The following is a 27,619-nucleotide window of genomic DNA, read 5'->3' on the forward strand; positions in this document are numbered from 1 at the left end:
CTGCTATGAATGGCCCATAATGCCTCATGGAATCCCAGTCTTGAGTTGCTAGATCTGTTTAAAGTCTGTTGTATTAGCAACTAACGCGATGGAAGATATTCCGGATGTGAAAGTGGGTCTTAGTTTCCATAAGGACTGTGCAATGGTCACTCTTATCAATACTCTTACCAATGGACAGATGAATCTGCAGCCGCATACTTCATCAGACTGATACAACCAAGTGGCTTGCAATGCCATTTCAGAGGGCAGTTAAGAGTCAGCCAGATTGCTCTTGTTCTGGAGTTACCTGTAGGGCAGACCAGGTGAGAATGGCAGAATTCCTTCCCTGAAGGGCATTGATGAACCAAATGGGCTTTCCCAACAATCAACAATGGACTCATGGGCTTTAGCAGATGCTCCCTTCCAGACATTTTTCATTGAATTCAAATTCTACCATCTGCTGTGGTGGGTTTCGAATCCAGGTCCTCAGATTATTAGCTGAGTTTATGAACTAATATTCTACTGGTAATACTACTAGGCCATTACCTCCCCTTATTTTAATAAAATATGCTTTACCCCATTCCAAAGCCCTTTCTTGGAGACCTTCTTTCTCCTTTCCCATAATCAACTTAAAACGTGCAGTAATGTGGTCATTATTACAAAAGTGCTATTCCATTCTCACCTCAAACACCTGTTTGGCTTTGTTCCTCAGAATTAGGACCAGAAATGCACCCTCCCTTACAGGAGCATTTACACGGTGATTCAGAAAGCTTTGCTGTATATATTTCAAGAAATATGCCCCTTCTATACTCTTTAGACTATGATTATCCCAATTAATATTGGAGTTGTTGAAATCCCCTCATATAATTACCTAATTATTGTTAAGAAGATTTATGGGATTCTTGGATTTATAAATAGAGGCATAGAGTATAAATGCAAGGAATGATGCTATACCTCTACAAAGCATTGGTCAAGCCATGTTGGGTTCAGAACAGTACTGTATGCAGTTATGGTCACCTTGCTACAGGAAGGATGTGATAGCACTAGAGGAGGTACAATGAAGGGTCACCAGGATGTTGTCTGGGATGGAGAAATTAAGCTACACGGAGATATTGGATAAGTTTGGATTGTTTTCTTTAGAGCAGAGAAGACTGAGGGGACACTTGATTGAGGTATATTAAGAATATGAGGGTGAATAGAGAGCAGCTGCTGGTTAAGGGGTCAACTACAAGAGGGCATAGTTCTAGGGTAAGGGGCAGTAGATTCAGAGGGGATTTGAGAAAAAAACCTTTTCACTCAGAGTGTGGTGGGAACCTGGAATACACTGCATGGGAAGGTAGCTGAGGCCAGAAACCTTACAACCTTTAAAAAATATCTGGATGAGCACTTGAAATATAATAACACTGAAGAATATGAGACAGTGCTGGAAGTTTGGATTAGTGCACCTTTAGAACATAGAACATAGAACATAGAAGAATACAGCGCAGTACAGGCCCTTCAGCCCTCGATGTTGCGCCGATCAAAGCCCACCTAACCTACACTAACCCACTATCCTCCATATACCTATCCAATGCCCGCTTAAATACCCATAAAGAGGGAGAGTCCACTACTGCTACTGGCAGGGCATTCCATGAACTTACGACTCGCTGAGTGAAGAACCTACCCCTAACATCAGTCCTATATCTACCCCCCCTTAATTTAAAGCTATGCCCCCTTGTAATCGCTGACTCCATACGTGGAAAAAGGTTCTCACTGTCAACCCGATCTAACCCCCTAATCATCTTGTACACCTCTATCAAATCACCCCTAAACCTTCTTTTCTCCAATGAAAACAACCCCAAGTGCCTCAGCCTTTCCTCATAGGATTTTCCTACCATACCAGGCAACATCCTGGTAAACTTCCTCTGCACCCGTTCCAGTGCCTCCACATCCTTCCTATAGTATGGCGACCAAAACTGCACACAATATTCCAGATGCGGCCGCACCAGAGTCTTATACAACTGCAGCATGACCTCAGGACTCCGGAACTCAATTCCTCTACCAATAAAAGCCAGTACGCCATATGCCTTCTTCACTGCACTATTTACCTGGGTGGCAACTTTCAGAGATCTGTGTACATGGACACCAAGATCCCTCTGCTCTTCCACACTACCAAGTAGTCTACCATTAGCCCAGTAATCCATCTTTTTATTACTCTTACCAAAGTGAATCACTTCACACTTAGCTACATTGAACTCCATTTGCCACCTTTCTGCCCAGCTCTGCAGCTTCTCTATATCCCGCTGTAACCTGCCATATCCTTCCTCACTGTCTACAACTCCTCCGACTTTCGTATCATCCGCAACCTTGCTCACCCAACCTTCTAACCCTTCCTCCAGGTCATTTATAAAAATGACAAACAGCAATGGTCCCAAAACAGATCCTTGCGGAACACCGCTAGTGATGGCACTCCAAGATGAACCTTTGCCATCAACTACTACCCTCTGTCTTCTTCCAGAGAGCCAATTCCTAATCCAAACCTCCAACTCACCTTCAATGCCATATCTCTGTATTTTCTGCAGTAGGCATGGGGGACCTTATCAAACGCCTTACTAAAATCCATATATACCACATCTACCGCTTTCCCCTCATCTACCTCCTTAGTCACCTTCTCAAAGAATTCAATAAGGTTTGTGAGGCACGACCTGCCCTTCACAAAACCATGCTGACTATCCTTGATCACATCACTCTTATCCAGATGTGCATAAATCCTATCCCTTACAATTCTCTCTAAGACTTTGCCCACAACAGAAGTGAGACTCACTGGCCTATAGTTACTAGGATTATCCCTACTCCCCTTCTTGAACAAGGGAACCACGTTTGCTAGCCTCCAGTCCTCTGGCACTACTCCTGTCGACAAAGAGGACACAAAAATCAAGGCCAATGGCTCTGCAATCTCCTCCCTTGCTTCCCAGAGAATCCTAGGATAAATACCATCAGGCCCAGGGGACTTATCTATTTTCACCCTTGCCAGAATTTCCAACACCTCTTCTCTACATATCTCAAAGCCATCCATTCTACTTATTCGTGCCTCAGTATTTATATCGACAACAATGTCCTGTTCCTGAGTGAATACTGACGAAAAGTATTCATTCAGCGCCTCCCCAATCTCTTCAGCCTCCACACGCAACTTCCCATTACTATCCTTGATTGGACCTATTCCTTCCCTAGTCATTCTTTTATTCCTAACATACCTATAGAAAGCCTTAGGGTTTTCCCTAATCCTACCAACTAAGGACCTTTCATGTCCCCTCCTTGCTGCTCTTAGCTCTCTCTTCAGGTCCTTCCGGGCTACCTTATAACTCTCAATTGCCCCTATTGAACCTTCACGCCTCATCTTTACAAAGGCCGCCCTCTTCCGTTTAACAAGGGATTCCAACTCCTTATTAAACCACGGCTCCCTCACACGACCCTTTCCTCCCTGCCTGATAGGTACGTACTTATCAAGGACATTCAATAGTTGCTCCTTGAACAAGTTCCACATATCAATTACGCTCTTGCCTTGGAATCTACTTTTCCAATCCACACATCCTAAGTCATGCCTCAACGCATCATAATTTCCCTGCCCCCAGCTATAACTCTTGCCTTGTAGTACACACTTATCCCTCTCCATCACGAGAGTAAAAATCACCGAATTGTGGTCACTATCCCCAAAGTGCTCACCTACCTCTAGTTCTAATACCTGGCCTGGTTCGTTACCCAGAACCAAATCCAGTATGGCCTCACCTCTTGTTGGCTTATCTACATATTGTGTCAGGAAACTCTCCTGCACACATTGCACAAACACTGACCCATCTAACGAACTTGAGCTATAGCTTTCCCAATCAATATCAGGAAAGTTAAAGTCTCCCATAACAATCACCCTATTACTGTCGCTCTTCTCCTGAATCATCTTCACAATCCTTTCTTCAACGATTCTAGGACTATTAGGAGGCCTGTAAAAGACTCCTAACAGGGTGACCTCACCTCTCCTATTCCTAACCTCCACCCAAACTACCTCAGATGGCAAATCTTCGTCCATCTTCCTTTCCACCGCTGTAATACTATCTTTGACAAGCAAAGCCACACCCCCCCTCTTTTGCCCCCACCTCTGACCCTACTCAAACATTTCAACCCTGGAACCTGCAACAGCCAATCCTGTCCCTGATCTAGCCATGTCTCTGTAATAGCCACAACATCGTGGTACCACTACTTTAGTGGTAGTTATTTTTGGTGCAGACTCGAAGGACCTTTTCTTTGCTGTATGACATTTGGAGTAGTGTGTTCATTCTGGGAACCTTATTTAAGGAAGAATGTTGAAGCCCCTGAAGAGAGTGCAGTGAAGGTTTACTGTAATGATACCAGGAATGAGAGATTTTAGATTCAATGAAAAATTAGGGAAATTGGCCTCATTCTCCTTGGAGGATAGAAGATTAAAGGGTGAACACTAAAGCAAAACAGACGAATGTGGCTTCTGTAGATGTGAAACAAAAACAGATTGCCAGTGAAACTCAGTAACAAGTCTGGTAGTATTTGTGGGAAGTTAGCAGACTTAAACTATCACTGGAATTGAAACATTACCAGAACTGGTTAAGAGGTAACCTTTATTGATACCATAAAGTTATAAACAATATTAACAAGGTAAAGAAGGATATTATGTTTCCACTAGTTGGTATATCAACAAATGGGTCACAATTTCAAAATTTCACAATTTTAGCAAAAGAGCTGGGAGTGAGGTGAGGAGAAACCTCTTGGTTCAAAGAGTTGTTTGGATTTGGAATGCACTGCCTGGGACAGTGGTCGAGGTAAACTCCATAGCTCTGTTATTGCAACAACGTCACAGTACCATGTGTCAATCCATACCCTTATCATATCTGTCTTACCTCTAATATTCCTAGCATTAAATTAAAGGCCATTCAGCCTTGACTTACTCACTTATGACACAATTTGCTTTGCTTGTTTCCTGATCTAAACTAAGTGTGTTGCCATTCAGCTTAGTTCTGACATCATTAGATTAGATTAGATTACTTACGGTGTGGAAACAGGCCCTTCGGCCCAACAAGTCCACACCGCCCCGCCAAAGCGCAACCCACCCATACCCCTACATCTACCCCTACCTAACACTACGGGTAATTTAGCATGGCCAATTCACCTGACCCGCACATCTTTGGACTGTGGGAGGAAACCGGAGCACCCGGAGGAAACCCACGCAGACACGGGGAGAACGTGCAAACTCCACACAGTTAGTCGCCTGAGGCGGGAAATGAACCCGGATCTCTGGCGCTGTGAGGCAGCAGTGCTAACCACTGTGCCACCGTGCCGCCCATTTTCACACCTTCTCCAACAGTTGGACATTTTTGTTTATAACACGGTGACCAGAACTGTTCATAGTACTCCAAGTATGGCCTAAATAAGGGTTACATTAATTTTAACCTCTTTGATTTTCACATCTTTTTAAAAATGAATCCCAGTGCTTGTTTTGTATTTTATATTTATATTAACCTTTGTTGCTACTTTTAGTGATCTTTCTATCTTTAGATCTCTCTATCCCTTGACCTGATTTAGGCACATACTGCCTGAGCTGTGAGGGAGATGATGCTGTGGTTGTAATGTCCCTGATTTGATGATTTAGAAGTTTGAAGTATCACCATTGAGCCCTGGTTCCAAATCCTCCAATGTGAAGTAATTACCAAAGTAATTTCCATTCATAACAATACTGAAAAGTGAGTTTCAGTAATGGTGACCATGAAAGCTATCATTTATTGTTTCCAAAACCCATCTTGTTCATTAATATTCTTTTGAATTCTTCAGGTCAAGTTGTTCCAGCTTATACTTATCTATATCATGATTCCAATTAGACTCACATTCTGCAAGTTTATGTATTTGACTTCCTGCATTTGGTTGTGATTTATCTCTGTACTACCTCTATATCCCCAATTTGATGTCATTCACAAGATGTAAACAGACCCTTCTGCCCAACAAGTTCACACTAACCTTCCGAAGAGTAACCCACCCACTAATGCACCTAACACTACAGGCAATTTAGCATGGCCAATTCATTTGAATGAAAAACACATCTTTGGTTTGTGGAAGGAAACCGGAGCACCTGGAGAAACCCACGCAGACACGAGGAGAATGTGCAAACTCCACACAGACAGTCACCCGAGGCTGGAATCGAACCTGGGTCCCTGGCGCTGTGAGGCAGCAGTGCTAACCACTGAGCCACTGTGTCGCCTACAAATTTTGAAATTGTCAGTAATATAAATCATGAACAACACCAATCTTTGTGGAATGCTACTTCCCAACAACTGATAATCCATTCACTCCTTTAATACCTGCTTTGGAGCAATTTTACTCCAATGGTCCACAAACCTTATTTTCTTTCTCTGCTGCCAAGGGGTCCATCATCCATGCTCCGAATCTGGTTCCCGAGGTTTTGATTGTCATGGGGAGGCTGATCTTCATCAACTTGCCACATGCTGGAAGAACAACCAATAAATTGCTTAGTTACGCTCAGAATGAAGGAGAGTGCAGGCTGCTTACATTGTTGGAAAACATTGTCTCCTAAACTTGGAGAGAACAATTACAGAATCACAGGAATGTTACAGTCCAGACGAAGGTTATTTGGAAAAAGTGGGCGGCACGGTGGCACAGTGGTTAGCACTGCTGCCTCACAGCGCCTGAGACCCGGGTTCAATTCCCGCCTCAGGCGACTGACTGTGTGGAGTTTGCACGTTCTCCCCGTGTCTGCGTGGGTTTCCTCCGGGTGCTCCGGTTTCCTCCCACAGTCCAAAGATGTGCAGGGTCAGGTGAATTGGCCATGCTAAATTGCCCCTAGTGTTAGGTAAGGGGTAAATGTAGATGTAGGGGTATGGGTGGGTTACGCTTCGGCGGGGCGGTGTGGACTTGTTGGGCCGAAGGGCCTGTTTCCACACTGTAAGTAATCTAATCTAATCTAAAAAAAATACACACTTCAGTCTGACTACAAAACTAAAATAATTTCATATTCTCCTGAGTAGACCACACTGGAAAAAATGTTCACACTCACCCAATTGGGCTAAATTAAAAGCTAACATTCCAGTGCAATAGTGGTTAATCGTTGGAGCAGGCTCCCTACAGAGACAGTAGAGGCTTTTCATGTTGATTCATTCAATTGGAAATGAGAGCGATTTCTCGCAGGAAATTACATTTTGGGTTCCGGGATCTGAGTAATTGGACGTGTGACATGTGGAGATACAGCAAGTTCAGGAGGAATAGGGGACTTTGGATCAATGTTTCCCAAAGCTGTCTTTCACTGGGATGGGGGGATGAGGGGGGGACCTTTTCTCTCTTCATGTCTGGGACTATTGGAGACTCAGAGAAAGATGGATCAATTTGATTGTCAAAACCTCAATTATTATTGGATCATGAACATTTAGCAATTCCTGGCCTTGTAATATTTGCATTGGTTACTGAGGTCAGTCAGATTCTGCCATTCCTATTCCTTCATGCCAGACTCATCATAGTTTTAATCAGGATTGGAATCAAGAATTATGGGGATAAGGCAGAAAAGTGGAGTTGAAGATTATCAGATCAGCCATGATCTCATTGAATGGTGGCACAGATTTGATGGACTGAATGGCCTACTTCAGCTCCTACATCTTCTGGTCATCAGTGTAGACGAAGGCAACGTGAAAACCCATTTATCATTGCTTAAAAATAAATGAAGATTTGAGAAGGAAACATATAAAACAATAAGCAGAAAAGCATGTCACTAGAATTGGAGTATACTTTCTCCAGTTCAGGAGGTAGCCTCATGTGCTGAGTGGTGACCCATCCCTGTGATTCAGGTGATTATGAAATGCCAGACTTAGCCTTCAAGACTATGGTCAGTTACACTTGCTAATCAATGAAAATTTCATCAGAGAAATGCTACTGTTGTAAATATTGGAAACTCACATAGTTTCTTCATGCAGTCATGCAGTCGACTTTCCAAGTTGAGAACTCTGTGCTGAAGCTCCTCATAGTCATAAGCTCCAATGTCCTGCTGGATCGCAGTCAGCACTATAGACAAATTCCTCACCTCATCTTTGAACTGATTGATCAGCTTGCTGTCCATTTTATATTGCTCCAGGACAGGGATCAGTGGCAGCAATTCTTCCATCTTTTCTTTCAGCTCCTGAAAAATTTCACAAGTCAGGATTCCAGATTCAGCTTTTGTTTTTTCACAAAGAGTGAAAGATTCTATTCTACCTGGAAATGTTTTGTTAGGAGTGTCTTCCGGTCATCTTCAATCTGCCGAAATTTTCCCTTCAGTCCTTTCATTTGTGTTTCCATTTTTAACACGTACTGAAAGTCCCTTTGAGTCCTCAGATTCAAGACCTCAATAGACTGAGACATGTTCTGCACCTTTAATCAAAGGACAAATGAGAAGAAATTCACTCTAATGCAAACTAAATACAGGGTAGACTTTTTTACAACTGTATGCTGCATGATCAGTAAGTTCTCATACTTAGTCAGTATGGATGGAAGTTAGGAACAGCAAGGGAGCAGCTACCGCATTGGGGTTTTTCTACAGACCCCCTAATAGCAGTAGGGAAATCGAAGAACTCATAGGCCGGCAGATTTTGGAAAAATGCAGATGTAGCGGGGTTGTTGTTATGGGTGACTTCAACTTTCCCAATATCGACTGGAACCTCCTTAGTGCAGATGGTTTGCATTGAGCCATTTTTGTCAGGTACATTCAGGAGGGTTTCCTTACTCAGTATGTAGACAGGCTGACGAAGGGAGAAGCAATTTTGAATTTGATGCTCGGCGATGAGCCAGGACAGGTGTCAGATCTTGCGTTGGGAAAACATTTTAGTGACAGTGACCACAACTGCCTCACATTTACCATAGCCATAGAGTGGGAAAGGAGCAGTTACCATGGGAAAATATTTAATTGGGGAAAAGAAAATTATGACGCTATCAGACAAGAGTTGGGAAGTACAGATTGGGAGCAGTTGTTCCACAAAAAGGGCAGAGCAAACATTTGGAAACTGTTTAAGGAGCAGTTGTTGTGAGTGATGCATAAATTTGTTCCTCTAAGACAGATAAGAAGCGGTAAGGTTATGGAGCCTTGGATGACGACTACAGAGGAGCTTCTTGTCAAAAGGAAGAAGGCAGCTTACGTAAGGTGGAAGAAGCAAGGGTCTAGCACAGCTTTAGAGGATTACAGGCTTGCTAGAAAGAACATAGAACACAGAACACAGAACAATACAGCACAGAGCAGGCCCTTCAGCCCACGATGTTGTGCCGAACATTTGTCCTAGTTTAAACACCTATCCATGTACCTATCCAATTGCTGCTTAAAGGTCACCAATGGTTCTGACTCTGCCACTCCCACAGGCAGCACATTCCATGCTCCCACCACTCTCTGGGTAAAGAACCTACCCCTGCCATCCCCCCTATACCTTCCACCCTTCACCTTAAATTTATGTCCCCTTGTAACGCTCTGTTGTATCCAGGGAAAAAGTCTCTGACTGTCTACTCTATCTATTCCCCTGATCATTTATCAAGTCACCCCTCATCCTTCGCCGTTCCAATGAGAAAAGGCCTAGCACTCTCAACCTATCCTCGTACGACCTATTCTCCATTCCAGGCAACATCCTGGTAAATCTCGTCTGCACCCTCTCCAAAGATTCCACATCTTTCCTAAAGTGAGGCGACCAGAACTGCACACCGTATTCCAAATGTGGCCTTGCTAAGGTCCTGTACAGCTGCAACATCACCTCACGACTCTTGAATTCAATCCCTCTGCTAATGAACGCTAATACACCATAGGCCTTCTTACAAGCTCTATCCACCTGAGTGGCAACATTCAAAGAGCTATGAACATAGACCCCAAGATCCCTCTGCTCCTCCACCTTACTAAGAACCCTACCATTAACCCTGTATTCCGCATTCTTATTTGTCCTTCCAAAATGGACAACCTCACATTTGACAGGGTTGAACTCCATCTGCCACTCCTCAGCCCAGCTCTGCATCATATCTAAGTCCCTTTGCAAACGACAAATGCCCTCCTCACGATCCACAACTCCACCAAACTTCGTATCGTCTGCAAATTTACTGACCCACCCTTCGACTCCCTCCTCTAAGTCATTAATAAAAATTACAAACAGCAGAGGACCTAGAACTGATCCCTGCGGAATTCCACTTGTAACTGGGCTCCAGGCTGAATATTTACCATCTACCACCACTCTCTGACTTCGACCGGTTAGCAAGTTTTCTATCCAACTGGCCATATTTCCCACTATCCCATGCCTCCTGACTTTCTGCATAAGCCTACCATGGGGAACCTTATCAAATGCCTTACTAAAATCCATGTAAACTACATCCACTGCTCTACCCTCATCCACATGCTTGGTCACCTCCTCAAAGAATTCAATAAGACTTGTAAGGCAAGACCTACCTTTCACAAATCCGTGCTGGCTGTCCCTAATCAAGCAGTGTCTTTCCAGATACTCATAAATCCTATCCCTCAGTACCCTTTCCATTACTTTGCCTACCACTGAAGTAAGACTAAGTGGCCTGTAATTCCCGGGGTTATCCTTATTCCCTTTTTTGAACAGGGGCACAACATTCGCCACTCTCCAGTCCCCTGGCACCACCCCCATTGACAGTGAAGACAAAAAGATCATTGCCAACAGTTCTGCAATTTCCTCTCTTGCTTCCCACATAATCCTAGGATATATCCCGTCAGGTCCGGGGGACTTGTCTATCCTCAAGTTTTTCAAAATGCCCAACACATCTTCCTTCCTAACAAGTATTTCCTCTACCTTACCAGTCCGTTTCATACTCTCCTCTTCAACAATACGGTCCCTCTCATTTGTAAATACTGAAGAAAAGTACTCATTCAAGACCTCTCATCTCTTCCGACTCAATACACAGTCTCCCACTACTGTCCTTGATCGGACCTACCCTCGTTCTCGTCATTCTCATGTTTCTCACATACGCATAAAAGGCCTTGGGGTTATTCTTGATCCTACCCGCCAAAGATTTTTCATGCCCTCTCTTAGCTCTCCTAATCCCTTTCTTCAGCTCCCTCCTGTCTATCCTGTATCCCTCCAATGCTCTGTCTGAACCTTGTTTCCTCAACCTTATATAAGCCTCCTTCTTCCTCCTTACAAGACATTCAACCTCCCTCGTCAACCAAGGTTCCCTCACACGACCATCTCTTTCCTGCCTGACAGGTACATACATATCAAGGACATTTCGTATCTGTTCCTTGAAAAAGTTCCACATTTCAGTGACATCCTTCCCTGACAGTCTGTGATCCCAATTTATGCTCCTCAGATCCTGTCTTACAGCATCGTAATTTCCCTTCCCCCAATTGTAAAACCTGCCGTGTTGCACGCACCTATCTCTCTCCATAACCAAGGTGAAAGTCACAGAATTGTGGTCACCATCACCAAAATGCTCACCCACTAACAAGCCCATCACTTGTCCCGGTTCGTTACCAAGTACCAAATCCAATATGGCCTCCCCTCTGGTCGGACAATCTACATACTGAGTTAGAAAAGCTTCCTGGACACACTGTACAAACACCGCCCCGTCCAATCTACTTGATCTAAAGAGCTTCCAATCAATATTTGGGAAGTTGAAATCACCCATCACTACTACCCTGTGGCTTCTGCACCTTTCCAAAATCTGTTTCCCAATCTGTTTCTCCACATCTCTGCTGCTATTGGGGGGCCTATAGTAAACACCCAACAAGGTGACTGCTCCTTTCCTATTTCTGACTTCAGCCCATACTACCTCCAAAGGCAAATCCCCCTCTAACTGCCTTTCTGCAGCCGTTATACCATTTCTAATTAGCAACACCACCCCCCTCCTTTTTTACCACACCCCCCCTAATCTTACTGAAACATCTATAACCAGGAACCTCCAACAACCATTCCTGTCCCTCTTCTATCCACGTTTCAGTGATGGCCACAACATCGTAGTCCCAAGTACTGATCCACGCCTTGAGTTCACCCATCTTATTTCTGATACGCCTTGCGTTGAAGTAAACACACTTGAGCCCATCTCTGTGTCCGCAAGTATTCCCTGTCAGTGCTACCTTCTCCACAGCCTTCCTACATTCTTGGACATCCTGAAAAACAGCTAACCTACTTGCTGGACTACAAGTCCGGATCCCATCCCCCTGCCAAATTAGTTTAAACCCCTCCCCCCAAAAGAGTGCTAGCAAACCTACCTCCCAGGATATTGGTGCCCTTCTGGTTCAGGTGCAACCCGTCCTGTTTGTACAGGTCCCACCTTCCCCAGAATGCAGTCCAATTGTCCAAATACCTGAAGCCCTCCCTCCTACACCATCCTTGCAGCCACGTGTTCAACTTCACTCTCTCCCTATTCCTTACCTCACTGTCACGTGGCACCGGCAACAACCTAGAGATGACGACTCTATCCGTCCTAGCTTTTAGCTTCCAGCCTAACTCCCTGAGCTCCTGAATGACCTCCCCACCCCTCTTCCTACCTATGTCGTTGGTGCCAATGTGCACCACGACTTCTGGCTGCACACCCTCCCCATTAAGGATTCTGAAGACACGGTCCTAGACGTCTCGGACCCTGGCACCCGGGAGGCAACAAACCATCCGAGAGTCTCGCCCAAGTCCACAGAACCGCCTGTCTGTCCCTCTAACTATAGAGTCTCCTATAACTAGCGCTCTCCCCCTTTCCCTTCTAGGCCTCAGAGCCAGACCTCCTGCCAGAGACCCGGTCACTGCAGCTTACCCCTGCTAGGCCGTCCCCCCCAACAGTATCCAAAGCGGTATACTTATTGTTGAGGGGAACGACCACAGGGGATCCCTGCACTGCCTGCTCCCTCCCCTTCCCACCTCTAACTGTTACCCAGCTACTTATGTTCTCTGGCGTAACTATGTCCCTATAGCTTCTATTTATCACCCTCTCAGCCTCTCGAATAACCCTCAGTTCATCCAACTCCAGCTCCAGTTCCCTAACACGGTCTGTGAGGAGCAGGAGCTGGCTGCACTTCCTGCAGGTGAAGTCGGCAGGAGCATCGGTGGTCACCCCTACCTCAAACATGCTGCAGGAGGAACATTCCACTGCTTGCACTGCCATAACTCTATACTTAGTCTCCAAAACAAGAACACTAAGTAGCTTACCTGTTCAGCATCCAGCGAGCAGCGAAATCGACGTTTCGGGCAAAAGCCCTCGAAACGTCGATTTCGCTGCTCGTTGGATGCTGCCTGAATTGCTGTGCTCTTCCAGCACCACTAGTCCAGAATTTGATTTCCAGCATCTGCAGTTATTGTTTTTACCTAGCTTACCTGTTCAGCCGACTGAGCTCAGAAATGGACTGAGGAGAGCCAGGAGGGGGCACAAAAAAGGTTTGGTAGGAAGGATTAGGGAGAACCCAAAGGCATTTTACTCATATGTGAGGAATAAGCGAATGATAAGGGAGAAGGTAGGGCCGGTCAGGGATAGCATAGGGAATTTGTGTGTGGAGTCTGAGCAGATAGGGGAAGCCCTAAATGAGTTTTTTACTTTGGTTTTTCAGATTAGATTACCTTACAGTGTGGAAACAGGCCCTTCGGCCCAACAAGTCCACACCGACCTGCTGAAGCGCAACCCACCCATATCCCTACATTTACCCCTTACCTAACACTACGGGCAATTTAGCATGGCCAATTCACCTGACCTGCACATCTTTGGACTGTGGGAGGAAACCGGAGCACCCGGAGGAAACCCACGCAGACACAGGGAGAACATGCAAACTCCACACAGTCAGTCACCGAGGCGGGAATTGAACCCGAGTCTCTGGCGCTGTGAGGCAGCAGTGCTAACCACTGTGCCACCGTGCCGCCCACTAAGGAAAGGGACCTTGTTGTGAATGAGAATGATGAGGATCTGGGGAACAGGCTTGAACAGATCAAGATTGATGAGGTTGATGTACAGGAAATTTTGGCAAACATTAAGATTGATAAGTCCCCAGAGCCGACCAGATTTATCATAGGTTGCTCCGGGAGCACGAATGGAGGTTGCTAAGCTGCTGGCAAAGATCTTTGCTTCATCGCTCTCTTTGAGAATCGTACCGGAGGATTGTAGGGAGGCAAATGTTGTTCCTGTTTTCAAGAAGGGGACGGGGAAATCTCTGGCAATTACAGACCAGTCAGTCTTACATCTGTGATCAGTAAGGTTTTGGAAAGAATTCTGAGGGATAGGATTTATAACTATTTGGAAATGCACAGCATGATTAAAGGCAGTCAGCATGGCTTTGTGAGGGGCAGGTCATGCCTCACAAATCTTATTGAGTACTTTGAGGAGGTGACGAGACAGATCGACAGAGGTCGAGCAGTGGATGTGGTGTATTTGGACTTCAGCAAGACATTTGATAAGGTTCCCCATGGTAGGCTCATTCATAAAGTCAGGAAGTATGGGATAGAAGGAGACTTGGCTGTCTGGATTCGGAATTGGTTGGTTGACGGACGGCAGAGGGTGGTTGTAGGTGGAAAGTATTCTGTCTGGAGGTCAGTGTTGAGTGGTGTCCCACAGAGCTCTGTTCTTGGGGCCTCTGCTCTTTGTAGTTTTTATAAATGACTTGGATGAGGAGGTTGAGGGGGGGGTTAGTAAATTTGCAAATGACATAAATGTTGGAGGTGCTGTTGATAGTATCGAGGGCTACTGCAGGCTGCAGCGCAACATGGACAGGATGTGGAGCAGGGCTGAGAAATGGCAGATGGAGTTCAACTTGGATAAATTCGAACTGATGCATTTTGGAAGGTTGAACTTGAATGCAGAATAGAGAATTAAAGACAGGATTCTCGGCAGTGTAGAGGAACAGAGAGATCTTGGTGTTCAAGTACATAGATCCCTCAAAGTTGCCACCCAGGCGGATAGGGTTGTTAAGAAAGCATATGGTGTTTTGGCTTTCATTAACAGGGGGATCGAGTTTAAGAGCTGCGAGGTTTCGCTGCAGCTCTATAAAACCCTGGTGAGAGCACACTTTGAATATTGTATCCGGTTCTGGTCACCCTATTATCGGAAAGATGTGGAGGCTTTGGAGAGGGTGCTGCCTGGACTGGAGGGCTTGTCTTACAAAGAGAGATTGACTAAACTTGGACTTTTCTCTCTGGAGAGAAGGAGGAAGAGAGGTGATATGATTGAGGTATACAAGGTGATAAGAGACATGGATAGTGTCGATAGCCAGAGACGTTTCCCCAGGGTGGGATTAACTGGCACGAGGGGTCATAATTTTAAGCTGTTAGGAGGAAGGTATAGAGGAGACGTCAGAGGTAGGTTCTTTACACAAAGAGTTGTGAATGCATGGAATGCGTTGCCAGCGCTGGTGATGGAACAGAGTTATTAGAGACATTTAAGCGATTGCAGTTCATGCATATGGACAGCAATGGATTGAGGGGTGCATAGGTTAGGTTATTTTATTTTAGATTAGGATTAATCCTCGACACATCATCGTGTGCTGAAGGACCTGTTCTGTGCCGTACTTTTCTATGTTCTATGTTCACAAATGACATGCAAATTAATGCTATGGTAAAAATCAAGGAGGAAGGCCTTAAATTACAAGATGATATGAACATAGAAATTAGGATCAGGAGTAGATCATTTGGCTGTTTGAAGCTGCTCAATTATTCAATATAGTCACTCCTGATCATCCAAATCAGTTCCCTGTTCCTTCTTTCTCCACATACCCTTTGATCCCTTTGGTCCTAACACCTTCTTGAAATTGTGCAAATTCCACAGGCTCACCACTGTCTGTGTGAATAAATTTCTCCTCACCCCAGTTCTGCATAGGCTGTTCAAATGGGCTAAACACTGGCAAATGGAATTTAATCCTTCTCTGCATTTTGGGAGGACTAACAAGGAAAGGAAGCACATATTGAATATGTGGATCCTAGTAAGTACAGACGGGAAATAGAAGTCAGGGATGTTGACAGTCACCAAAGAAATGGTCACTTTCCAATGGGCAAGAAAGAGATAAGGGCAGGTTTAAATTGTCTGTATGTAAATACATGGAGTATAGTAAACAAAATTGGAAAACTGGGAGTAGAAATTGCTCTCGTGGGATATGACATAGTGGCATTGACGGAAACGTGATTCAAACCAGAACAGGACTGGATACTTAACATCCCAGATTAAGGCTTTTAGTTGAAAAAAGGTTGTATAAAGGGAAGAGGTAAAGCAGTCTTGGGCAAAGACAGTATCATCATTCTTGAATGAGATTCCTGAATTCGAATCTATATGGTTGGAGGTGAGAAACAGGAAGGGAGCAGAGATCTTGTTGGGTATTTATTATAGACCTCCAAATAGTGGGGTGGGAGTCAAAGAATTTGTGGGTAGATTTATGGATATCGTTTCTCCTCCTTCCCCACTATTTAGAGGTCTATAAAAAACCTCCAACAAGATCTCTGCTCCCTTCTTGTTTCTCACCTCAAACCATATAGATTCCAATTCAGGAACTGTATCTCGATACTGTCTTTGACCAAGGTTACTCCACCTCCTTCCTTTATACCAACCTATTTCTAATAAAGGCCGTGTGTTATGAAGATGTGGGTGAACTATTCCTTTTAAGAGAGTTAAAAGCGAGCAGTGACAGCAACAAGTATTCTCAATAAGACACAATGTAACATGTGCTCCAGCTACTGGGGTAGCTGGCTGCCTGGAAACAACAAAAAACAAATTTGAATTAGGCCCATCGGTTTGGATTATACCCCAAAAAATACCAAATTCCAATCTAGTCTGAATTAAGTGTATTGACAATCTTGGCAGGTGACTGAGGTGTCAGTGGGGGAAGCACTCTGGGGCCAGTGACCATAATTCTATTAGTTTTAAAATAATGATGGAAAAGGATAGACCAGATCTAAATTGGAGGAAGGCCAATTTTGACAGTATTAGGTAAGAACTTTCAAAAGCTGATTAGGAACAGATGTTCGCAGGCAAAGGAATGGCTGGAAAATGGGAAGCCTTCAGAAATGAGATAACGAGAATCCAGAGAAAGTATATTCCGGTCAGAGTGAAAGAAAAGGCTGATAGGTATAGGGAATACTGGATGACTAAAGAAATTGAGGGTTTGGTTAAGAAAAAGAAGGAAGCATGTGTCAGGTATAGACAGGATAGATCGAGTGAATCCTCAGAAGAGTATAAAGGCAGTAGAAGTATACTTAAGAGAGAAATCAGGAGGGCAAAAAGGTTTCAAGCCAGGGAACTATAGACCAGTGAGCCTGACGTCGGTGGTGGGCAAGTTGTTGGAGGGAATCCTGAGGGACAGGATGTACATGTATTTGGAAAGGCAAGGACTGATTAGGGATAGTCAACATGGCTTTGTGCGTGGGAAGTCATGTCTCATACACTTGATTGAGGTTTTTGAGGAAGTAACAAAGAGGATTGATGAGGGCAGAGCTGTAGATGTGGTCTATATTGACTTCAGTAAGGTGTTCGACAAGGTTCCCCATGGGACACTGATTAGCAAGGTTAGATTTCACCGAATATAGGGAGAACTAGCCATTTGGATACAGAACTGGCTCAAAGGTAGAAGACAGAGTGGTGTTGGAGGGTTATTTTCAGACTGGAGGCCTGTGATTAGTGGAGTGCCACAAGGATCGGTGCTGGGTCCTCTACATTTTGTCATTTACATAAATGATTTAGATGTGAGCATAAGATGTACAGTTAGTAAGTTTGCAGATGACACTAAAATTGGAGGTGTAGTGGACATGGAAGAGGGTTACCTCAGATTACAACAGGATCTTGACCAGATGGGCCAATGGACTGAGAAGTGGCAGATGGAGTTTAATTCAGATAAATGCGAAGTGCTGCATTTTTGGAAAGCAAATCTTAGCAAGACTTATACACGTAATGGTAAGGTCCTAGGGAGTGTTGCTGAACAAAGAGACCTTGGAGTGCAGGTTCATAGCTCCTTGAAAGTGGAGTCGCAGGTAGATAGGATAGTGAAGGCAGCGTTTGGTATGCTTTTCTTTATTGATCAGAGTACAGGAGTTGAGAGGTGATGTTGTGGCTGTACAGGACATTGGTTAGGCCACTGTTGGAATATTGCATGCAATTCTGGTCTCCTTCCTATCGGAAAGATGTTGTGAAACTTGAAAGGGTTCAGAAACGATTTACAAGGATGTTGCCAGGGTTGGAGGATTTGAGCTGTAGGGAGAGGCTGAACAGGCTGGGGCTGTTTTCCCTGGAGCGTCGGAGGCTCGGAGTGACCTTTATAGAGGTTTACAAAATTATGAGGGGCAAGGATAGGGTAAATCGGCAAAGTCTTTTCCCTGGGGTTGGGGAGTCCAGAACTAGAGGGCATAAGTGAGAGAGGAAATATATAAAAGAGACCTACGGGACAACTTTTTCACAGAGGGTGGTATGTGTATGGAATGAGCTGTCAGAGGATGTGGTGAAGGCTGGTACAATTGCAACATTTAAGAGGCATTTGGATGGGTATATGAAAAGGAAGGGTTTGGAGGGATATGGGCTGGGTGCTGGCAGGTGGGACTAGATTGGGTTGGGATATCTGATTGGCATGGACGGGTTGGAACGAAGGGTCTTTTTCCATGCTGTACATCTCTATGACTCTATGACATTATGATTATGACTCTAAAAGTGAACAGAGTGAATGAGCCCCAGGTTCAGGAGCCCTGCTCCGCTGTCATCTTACCTGAAAATCCCACCATTTTACCAGAAGATCTGGAGTACTGTGTATGGTACTGGTCATCATATTTACAGAAGGATGTTATTACATCGGGAGCAGATCAGAGGAGGTTTACAAGACTAATATCTGGAATGAGTGGATTGCCTTATGGGAATACGTTAGACAGGTTGGGCCTCTATCCTCTGGAGTTTAGAAGAGTCAAGGGCATCAAAGTTTGGGAGAAGAGTTGTTGTCTGAGCGTGGCTGTTGGTTTGTGTGCTGTTATGAGTCCTAGTGGTCGCAGTAGTCTGGCTGTCAGTTCAGAAATACTCTTGATGTATGGTAGTGTGGCTAGTCCTTTGGGTTGCGGCATGTCCTCGTTCCGTTGTCAACCCAAAGGACTAGCCACACTACCATACATCAAGAGCATTTCTGAACTGACAGCCGGACTACTGCGACCACTAGGACTCATAACAGCACACAAACCAACAGCCACACTCAGACAACAACTCACCAGAACGAAGGACCCGATACCCAACATGAGCAAAACCAATGTAGTGTACAAAATCCAATGCAAGGACTGCACAAAACACTACATAGGACAAACAGGAAGACAGTTAACGATCCGTATCCATGAATACCAACTAGCCACGAAACTACACGACCAGCTATCCTTAGTAGCTACACACACAGACGACAAGCAACATGAATTCGACTGGGCCAACACTACCATTATAGGGCAAGCCAAACAGAGAACAGCCAGGGAATTCCTAGAGGCATGGCACTCATCCACAGACTCTATCAACAAACACATCGACCTGGACCCAATATACCGGCCACTACAGCGGACAGCTCGAACTGACAACCGGAAGCGGCAGAGACAGGCCACTATAAATGCCGGAGGGAACAGCACAGAAGCGCTTCACAGGAGGCTCCCAAGCACTGAGGATGTCACCTAGACAGGGGACGAAACGTTTGCAAGTCAAATTCCCAGCTCGGCGAACAGAACCACAACAACGAGTCAAGGGGACCTAACTGAAATGTATAAGATCCTGACGGGACTTCACCAGGTAGGTGCAGAAAGGATGTTTCTTCTTGTAGAAGAGTCTAGAATTCAGGGTGGTAGTTTAAAATTAAGATGATGCTCATTCAAGACCGATGATACGAAGCTAGGGAATGGAGAATCATAAGGAAGACACTGAGTGACTTCAGAGGGACGTTAACAAGTTGGTTAAATGGGCAAACACATTGTAGATAAATTTCAGTGCAGAGAATTGTAAGGTAAAGCATATTGATGGAAAAAAAAGGGAGAGAATCAATACAGGCTCAATGCCACAAATTTGAGGAGAGTACAGAAGCAGAGGGACTTAGGCATAGTTCTCTGAAGGTAGCCAGGCATGTTGAAACAGTTGTTAAGAAGGCTAATAGGATCCTTGGGTTTATAAATTAAGGCATAAGAGTATAAAAACAAGGAAGTGATGCTACACCTCTACAAATCATTGGCCAGATCACAATAAAGTGTTCAGTTCTGGGCACCTTATTTAAGGAAGGATGTTAAAGTCCTGAAGAGAGTTCAGAGGAGGTTTACTAGAATGATACCAGGAATGAGAGATTTTGTTACAAGATTAGACAGATTAGGCATAATCTCCTTGGAGCAGAGGATTAAGAGGTAACCTGATTGAGATTTTACAAATTATGAAAATGTTTGACAGGGTAAAGAAGAATATTCTGTTTCTACCAGTTGATATGTCAATGACTAGAGGTCATAATTTCAAGATTGTCAGCAGGAGAGCTAGGATTGAGATGAGGAGAAATGTCAGAGAGTTGTTAGGATTTGGAATGCGCTACCTGGGAGCATGGTGGAGGTGGATTCCATAGGAGGTTTCAAAAGAAAGCTGGTTATATATTTGAAAGTGATGAGTTTAATGGGCTGTGTAGATCAGGTTGGAGAGTGGGATTAGCTGGGTGACTAATTTGGGAGCCGGTAAAGACAGAGTGGGTCAAATGGCCTCATTGTGTGCCATAAAATTCCATGATTTTTCTCTTGCAGAGGGTTGTGAGTCTAAAATTCCCATTTATGCAGAATCTTTAAATATTTTTAAGGCAGAGGTAGATTGATTACCAAAGGGTTGAAAGTTAATTGGGAATATGCAGGAATGTACAATTATGGTTAAAATCAGATTAGATTTTTTTTTGATTCTCTACAGTGTGGAAACAGGCCCTTCGGCCCAACAAGTCCATACCGACCCTCCGAAGAGTAACCCACCCAGACCCATTTCCCTCTGACTAATGCACCCAACACAATGGGCAATTTAGCATAGCCAATTCATCTGACCTGCACATTCTTTGGACTCTGGGAGGAAACCGGAGCACCCAGAGGAAACCCACGCATGCACGGAGAGAATGTGCAAACTCCACACAGGCAGTCACCCAAGGCTGAAATCAAACCTGGGACCCTGGTGCTGTGAGGCAGCAGTGCTAACCACTGAGCCACTGTGATCTAATTGAATGGTGGAGCAGGCTCAAAGGGCTGAGAGGCCTATGCTTGATTCTTATTTGTGTGTTCATAGAACATAGAAATGTACAGCACAGAACGGGCCCTTTGGTCCACGATGTTGTGCCGAGATTTAATCTTAATGTAAAATATAGGAACAACCTATGCACCCCTCAACTCACTGCTATCCATGTACATGTCCAGCAGTCACTTAAATGTCCCCAATGACTCTGCTTCCACCACCACGACTGGCAACGCATTCCATGCATTCACAACTCTGTGTAAAAAAATCTACCTCTGTCGTCTCCTCTGTACCTTCCTCCTAATATCTTCAAACTATGACTTCTCGTACCAGTCAATCCTGCCCTGGGGAAAAGTCTCTGGCTATTGACTCTATCTATTCCTCTCATTATCTTGTACACCTGTATTAGGGCTCCTCTCTTCCTCCTTCTGTCCAGAGAGAAGAGATCGAGCCTAATCAACCTTTCTTCATAACACAATCCCTCCAGTCCAGGCGGCATCCTGGTAAATCATCTTTGCACCCTCTCCAAAGCCTCTGTGCCTTTCCTTTGGTAGGGCGACCAAAACTGGAACAATATTCCAAGTGTGGTATCGCCAGGGACTTGTAGAGCTGCAGCAAAACCTCGTGGCTCTTAAACTCTATCCCCCTGTTGATGAAAACCAAGACACCATATGCTTTCTTAACAACCCTATACACTTGGGTGGCAACTTTGCGGGATCTATGTACTTGTACACCCAGATCCCTCTGTTCCTTCACACTGCCAAGAATCCTGTCTTTAATCCTATATTCAGCATTCGAGTTCAGCCTTCCAAAATACATCACTTCGCATTTATCCAGGTTGAACTCCATCTGCCATTTCTCAGCCCAGCTCTGCATCCTGTCTATGTCACACTGCAGCCTGCAGTAGCCCTCTATACAATTGACGACACCTCCAACCTTGGTGTCATCTGCAAATTTACTAACCCACCCCTAAACCTCCTCATCCAAGTCAGTTATAAAAACTACAAAGAGCAGAGGCCCAAGTACAGAGCCCTGCGGTACCCTACTCAACACTGTCTAACCGGCAGAATACTTTCCATCTGCAACCACTCTCTGCCTTCTGTCAGCCAACCAATTCTGAATCCAGACAGCCAAATCTCCCTGTATCCCATACTTCCTGACTTTATGAATGAGCCTACCATGGAGAACCCTATCAAGTGCCTTGCTGAAATCCATATACACCACATCCACTGCTCGACCGTCGTCGACCTGTCTTGACACCTCCTCAAAGAACTCAATAAGATTTGTGAGGCATGACCTGCCCCTCACAAAGCCATGCCATGCTGACTGCCTTTAATCACACTTTGCTTTGCCAAATAGTCATAAATCCTATCTCTCAGAATTCTTTCCACAACTTTGCTGACCACCGCCGTAAGACCGACTGGTCTGTAATTGCCAGGGATTTCCCTATTATCCTTCTTGAAAAGAGGAACAACATTCGTCTCCTTCCAATCCTCTGGTACGACTTCCATGGAGAGTGAGGAGTCAAATATCCTCGCCAGCAGCTTAGCACCCTCCTTTCTCGCTTCCTGGAGCAGCCTGGGATAAATCTGGTCTGGCCCTGGGGACTTATCAATCTTAATGTTTTCCAAATTTTCTAGCATGTCAACTTCATTAAACTTGATCTGGTCAAGACTGTATCCCAGCTCCTCTAAGTTTTCATCTATAACAAGTTCCCTTTCCTTGGTGGAAACCGAAGCAAAAAACTCATTTCAGGCTTCCCCTATCTGCTCAGACTCCACGCACAAGTTCCCTCTGTTATCCGTGATTGGCCCTACCTTCTCCCTGATCATTCTCTAATTCCTCACGTATGAGTAAAACGCCTTTGGTTTCTCCCTAATCCTTCTTGCCAAGCCTTTTTCGTGCCCCCTCCTGGCTCTCCTCAGTCCATTTCTGAGCTCCTTTCTAGCTAGCCTGTAATCCTCTAAAGCTGTACTAGATCGTTGCTTCCTCCACCTTACATAAGCTGCCTTCTTCCTTTTGACGAGAAGTTCCTCTGTTCTCGTCATCCAAGGTTCCTTAATCTTACCCCTTCTTACCTGTCACAGAGGAATAAATTTGTGCATCGCAACAACTGCTCCTTAAACATTCTCCACATGTCTGCTGTGCCCTTTCTGTGGAACAATTGCTCCCAGTCTATACTTCCCACCTCCTGTCTGATAGCATCATAATTTCCTTTTCCCCAGTTGAATATCTTCCCTTGATAACTGCGCCTTTCCCTCTCCAAGGCTATGGTAAATGTGAGGCAGTTGTGATCACTTTTACCAAAGTGCTCTCCCACCGCAAGATCTGACATCTGTCCTGGCTCGTTGCCGAGCGCCAAATCCAAAATGGCCTCTCCCCTCGTCGGTCTGTCGACATACTGAGTAAGGAAACCCTCCTGAACACAGCTGACTAAACTGGCTCCATCCAAACCATCTACACTTAGGACGTTCCAGTCGATATTGGGAAAGTTGAAATCACCCATAACAACAACCTGCTACTTTTGCATTTTTCCAGAATCTGCCCTCCTATGAGATCTTCAATCTCTCTACTGCTATTAGGTGGTCTGTAGAAAACCCCCAATGTGATGGCTGTTCCCTTGCTTTTCCTAATTTCCACCCATACTGACTCAGTAGGCAAACCTTCATTTCTGTGGCTGTGATGCACTCTCTGATTAGCAATGCTACACACCCTCCTCTTTTTCCACCCTCCCTGTTCTTTTTAAACGTTGTAAACTCTGGAACATCAAGCAACCATCCCTGTCCCTATGAAACCTATGTCTTCGTTATGGCCACAACATCATAGCCCCAAGTACTGATCCATACTCTAAGTTCGTCACTTTTATTTCAGACACTCCTTGCATTAAAGCATACACACTTTAACTGATTCGTTTGTTTCATTGTGTAAGAAGCCTTCCTTTTAGATTCAATATATCCTAAAACTGTCATGTCTGCAACTGACCCCCTCTCAGATATGTGGCTCTGATTCCCACCCCCCTGCCAAATTAGTTTAAACCCTCCCAAATCACACAAGCAAATCTCCCACCCAGGACATTTGTACCCCTCCAGTTCATATGCAACCCCTCCTTCATGTACAGGTCCCACCTTCCCCAGAACGTATCCCAATGGTCTATCCCCACTTCTGACTTTATAATAGTGGGAAGGTCAGTGATGAAGCAGCTGAAGATGGTTGGGCCTAGGACATTACCTTGAGGAACTCCTGCAAAGTTGTCCTGGAGCTGTGATGACTGACTCCAACAATCACAACCATTTACTTGAAATCTGTATATTGAACAGAGTCACAGTCTTACCTTCTCCAGTAGCTGGCGGAGTTGCCTGCTTCGAGCATCCCTTGAGCACAGATTCTGCCCTGGAGCCACAACTGTACAAATGCACCGGCCGTCAGGATCTTGCGCGGAGCTGTATACTTGCCAACCATCCTTAGGGCCAATGGCCTGGGTAAACAACAAGTAAAGGATGGAGGTTCTGTGCCAAAATCTAGCAATCTGGTTTTGCAATGCCTAATGTGCTGCTGTTAATGTTTCATTGCAATAAGACCACACACTCTCTCAAAATTGATCTGGTATTCTTTGAGATCATCGTTAATCTACATGGTTGGCCCCTTTTGCCCCATACCAGAGAAATCTTTTGGGACCTTTTGATGGTTTGAAGATGTTGTAAAATATTAGACAACATTTCCTCTTCACTGATCAGTGAGGCAGAATTGCCAACATGAATGTAGAAATATTTACTTCCACATTACTTGATGACATCTGGTTTAATAAGTTCAGATGTTCAGACAATGTTCTCTTAAATATCCAAACGATAAATGCTTAAAAGACAAAAGTAGAAATTGGGCCGCTCCAAATTGATGCAGGAAGGCTAGTGCTGGGAGATAAGGAAATAGCTCAAGAACGTAATAAATACTTTGTGTCAGTCTTCACAGTGGAAGATATGAGTAATATCCCAACAATTAAGGAGAGTCAGGGGGCAGAGTTGAGTATGGTAGCCATTACAAAAGAGAAAATGCTAGAAAAGCTAAAAGGTCTAAAAATTGATAAATCTCCTGGCCCCGATGGGCTATATCCTAGAGTTCTGAGGGAGGTGGCTGAGGAAATAGTGGAGGCTCTGACTGTGATCTTTCAAAACTCATTGGAGTCAGGGAAATTCCAGATGACTGGAAAATCACTGTTATAACCCCCTTGTTCAAGAAAGGATCAAGACTAAAGATGGAAAATTATAGGCCAATTAGCCTAACCTCGGTTGTAGGTAAAATTCTAGAATCCATCATTAGGGATGAGATTTCTAAATTCTTAGAAGTACAGAGCCAGATTAGTACAAGTCAACATGGATTGAGTAAGGGGAGGTCATGCCTGACAAACCTGTTAGAATTCTTTGAAGAGGTAACAAGTAGGTTAGACCAGGGAAACCTAGTGGATGTTATCTATCTAGACTTCCAAAAGGCCTTTGATAAAATGCCTCATGGGAGGCTGTTGAGTACGGTGAGGGCCCATGGTGTTCGAGGTGAGCTACTGGCATGGATTGAGGATTGGCTGTCTGACAGAAGACAGACAGTTGGGATAAAAGGTTCCTTTTCGGAATGGCAGCTGGTGACAAATGGTGTCCCGCAGGGTTCAGTGTTGGGGCTGCAGCTGTTCGCTTTATGTATTAATGATGTGGCTGAAGGGACTGGGGGCATTCTGTGAAGTTTGCCAATGATACGAAGTTAGGTGGACAGGTGAGTAGTACTGAGAAGGTGGGAAGGCTGCTGAAAGATTTAGACAATTTCGGAGAGTGGTCCAGGAAATGGCTGATGGAATTCAATGTGAGCAAATGGAAAAAAGAATACAGGTGTGCACTAATTTTTAAACAGTGAGAAAATTCATAAAGCCAAAGTACACAGGGGTCTGAGAGTGCTAGTCCAAGATTTTCTAAAGAGTGACTTGCAGGTTGAGTGCGTGATTAATAAAGCAAATGTAATGTTGTCATTTATCGCAAGAGGGTTGAAATATAAAAGCAGCGATGTGCTTATGAAACTTTATAAGGCTCTGGTTAGGTCCCATTTTGGGCCCCACACCTCAGGAAGGACATACTGGCACTGGAGTGTGTCCAGCGGAGATTCACACTGATGATCCTTAGAATGGTAGGCCTAACATACGATGAATAGCTGAGGATCCTGGGATAGTACTCATTAGAGTTTAGAAGGTTGAGGGGAGATCTAATAGAAACGTACAAGATAATGCATGGCTTAGAAAGAGTGGACACTGGGAATATGTTTCCATCAGTTGGACAGACTAGGACCCGTAGGCACAGCCTTAGAATTAGAGGAGGTCAATTTAAAAGGGAAATGCGGAGACATTTCTTCAGCCAGAGAGTGGTAGGTCTGTGGAATTCACTGCCACAGAGCACAGTGGAGGCTGGGACGTTAAATGTCTTCAAGGCAGAGATTGATAAATTCTTAATCTCGCAAGGAATTAAAGGATACGGGGAGAGTGCGGGTAAGTGGCGTTGAAATGCCTGTCAGCCATAATTGAATGGATTCGATGGGCCGACTGGCCTTACTTCCACTCCTATGTCTTATGGGCTTATGTCTTAAAAACCCAAAAATAATGAGGTATTTCTTGCATAATTAATGTGAGGATTTTTAATCCTTCTCTAAATCAAATGAGAATCTTACTACAGTTGTTTCTTTAACCTATTCAAACCAATTCTTCCCCATGCCAGAGATTCAATTCAAACACAAAATAGAAGACATAACAGGTTAGAATCCACATTTTTCACAGCTGTAAGCATTTAGATTGTAAATGATCATAAAATGGTTAGTACATTGCAGCAACCTCCGGTCGAAACAAGTCATGGCAGTGAATGTTCTTTACATTTGTGGCCTTCTTGTGATGCTTTGGTAGTGGCCCTATCTCTGGATCAGAAAGCCTGGTTTCAAGTCCCATCTGCTCCAGTCGTGTGTAATCACATTTCTGAAGAGGTTGATTAGAAAAAAAAAGGTCAAGCAAAAAAAATACAATATGACCATTGGAAACTTTCAATACCTTTAGAGAAGGGTGGGCGGTGCAAGGAGTAAAATGGTTTCTAATTACTTCAAACTCTCCTTCACCTTTGGTGTTATTGCATTGCCCTGAATGGGCTCTGCACATGAATTGAACATTTAGAAACACGGAGATTTACTGGTGGTTAAAGCACAGGTGATTTGTTGGTGGGAAAAGCCATTTAGTTGTGTGTGATAGCACTTCTGGATATTAACAGAAAGAAAATTATAAGATGTCCATTCTTGTGGTCCAGTCATCATGTCCCTGCTCCAGTAATGTGTCTGAACAATATTTGTTTAAAATATCTACTTAAAATTGTGGGATATAGGTAAAACAGTGTTACTTCTGCAACCATAATTGCTTATTAACATCAGTATATAATTGTTTCAGCAAAGAGCTGAGTTAGCTAAAATGTAC

General features: G+C 44.3%; 1 protein-coding gene across 1 annotated transcript in view; it reads right to left on the reverse strand.

Moving 5' to 3' along the window:
• The window catches only part of olfm3a (olfactomedin 3a), a 70,358-nt gene that overhangs the window by 18,835 nt on the left and 23,904 nt on the right, over nt 1–27,619 (reverse strand). Inside the window, exons 2-6 of the mRNA XM_072574910.1 lie at nt 27,035–27,133; nt 24,470–24,613; nt 8,230–8,385; nt 7,936–8,155; nt 6,370–6,476 (exon numbers count right to left, since the gene is read on the reverse strand). Of these exons, the coding sequence (XP_072431011.1) occupies nt 6,370–6,476; nt 7,936–8,155; nt 8,230–8,385; nt 24,470–24,613; nt 27,035–27,133 (726 nt within the window). The remainder of the gene's footprint in view (nt 1–6,369; nt 6,477–7,935; nt 8,156–8,229; nt 8,386–24,469; nt 24,614–27,034; nt 27,134–27,619) is intronic.

This window comes from Chiloscyllium punctatum, chromosome 7, assembly GCF_047496795.1.
Source record: "Chiloscyllium punctatum isolate Juve2018m chromosome 7, sChiPun1.3, whole genome shotgun sequence".
Lineage (NCBI taxonomy): Eukaryota > Metazoa > Chordata > Chondrichthyes > Orectolobiformes > Hemiscylliidae > Chiloscyllium > Chiloscyllium punctatum.